This window comes from Elephantulus edwardii, unplaced genomic scaffold (assembly GCF_000299155.1).
Source record: "Elephantulus edwardii isolate Elephantulus edwardi_28Jun2011 unplaced genomic scaffold, EleEdw1.0 scaffold00052, whole genome shotgun sequence".
Classification (NCBI taxonomy): domain Eukaryota; kingdom Metazoa; phylum Chordata; class Mammalia; order Macroscelidea; family Macroscelididae; genus Elephantulus; species Elephantulus edwardii.
The window spans coordinates 1,347,158-1,348,647 of record NW_006399802.1 but is presented as its reverse complement, the minus strand read 5'-3'; the positions used below and the strand labels follow the sequence as shown (position 1 = coordinate 1,348,647).

Below are 1,490 nucleotides of genomic sequence, written 5' to 3'. Positions count from 1 at the left end.
AATCAGGGTGAAGTCTCTCTCAGGGAGGAGTGATAGGGAATGGCAAAGGACACACCGACAAAGGAGATTAATCAGAACTGGCTTTGACAAACACTATGGCAATTAGACAATTAAAACAGACATTCAAGGGTGGGGGGAAAACGAACTGAGGAGGAGAGTAGAGAAAATAGTGCAACAATGAATGAATGAAAACCCAAAATCTCTGTAAATGTTCATTAAAACTAAAAAAAAAAAAAAAGTAGCATGCAAACATGGAATTAGGCTTTAAGTTTCAACCACAACACTTGAAACCACCTAAATCTCACAGTTTAAAAATTTTTTTACTAGATTTCATTTTACTTACAGGATTCTTGCTTTGCCACTCAACAGGATAGTTGTAATCTTGCATGATCCAGGGATGGTTCAACAGATTTTCCACAGAAATTCGTTTCTTTGGGTCCACCTAGTGGCCATTGAGAAGTAACCAAGAGATAAATGCTTAAATAAAGAACATAAAAACATCTTTCCTCCCGAGACCTCAAAATTCATCAAAACAGATGTAAACTTTATCACCACAAAAAACGCTGTCGAAGACCTTAAAATGGCCTTGAAATAAATTCTTTAAAAAGGCAACAGAGGCAAGAAAAACTATAGCGACTAACATAGGCTTAGAAGATAAACGTTTAACAAACATGAACTTCATTGGTATGGACATTATTCATGAAGTTCAGTCAATCTATTGTATGATGTAATAGTCTTTTGCTGGAAAACCTATTCACAGGAAATATTCACCAATTTAATATTCAAGCAGCCACAAAGCAGGGCATTCATACTGAATACGCAATCTCTACCTCCAATGAGCTTACAATCACATAGAACAAGTTGAAAAGACACCTTTCTTTTCCATTTGTAATTTTCAAATGTGAGGAGAGAAAAATTAATCAATGAAGATTAAGGGGTTTTTTGGAGTCTACAGGAAAGGGTAAGGCATTTTCAATCTCATTATGGAGATTTGGTGGTCTGGCCCCACAATCAAGGTGGGTGAGCCAGAGGTAAGTTATGAATAAAAGGTGGAGATGGCTTAATAATGGAAAAACTGGAAGATATTTTGAATCCCTAAAAATAATTTCAAAATGTCCACTAACAAAGATAATTGGAAAAGTGGAGGGTTGTGAAAGAGAGGAAGACTCTCAATGAGGTGGACTGACACAGTGACTGCAACAATGGAATTGAGAATGTGAGGGTGGTGCAGGATAGGAAGACGTTTCCATTCTCTGTTCACAGGGTCACTACAAATTGTAGTTGACCTGAAAGCACTTAACGGCAACAAATAAGATATTTATATTTTAAAGGCTTTTGTATCAATCTCATTTTATCCTCACAACATGACATAGCAACGGGAGAGGCTCCAAAGGCTCATTTACAGGCAGAAGGTTTGCCCACTGGTAGATACCTAGACTTCAGCCCTCCTATCTTTCATCCTCAGAGGTTAAACTAAATCAGTAGTTTTC

The 1,490-nt window shown here is 37.1% G+C and overlaps 1 protein-coding gene across 1 annotated transcript in view; it reads right to left on the bottom strand.

Moving 5' to 3' along the window:
* Nucleotides 1-1,490, bottom strand: part of MELK (maternal embryonic leucine zipper kinase) — an 89,947-nt gene that overhangs the window by 62,127 nt on the left and 26,330 nt on the right. Inside the window, exon 8 of the mRNA XM_006886955.1 lies at nucleotides 344-442. Coding sequence (XP_006887017.1) covers nucleotides 344-442 — 99 coding nt within the window. The remainder of the gene's footprint in view (nucleotides 1-343; nucleotides 443-1,490) is intronic.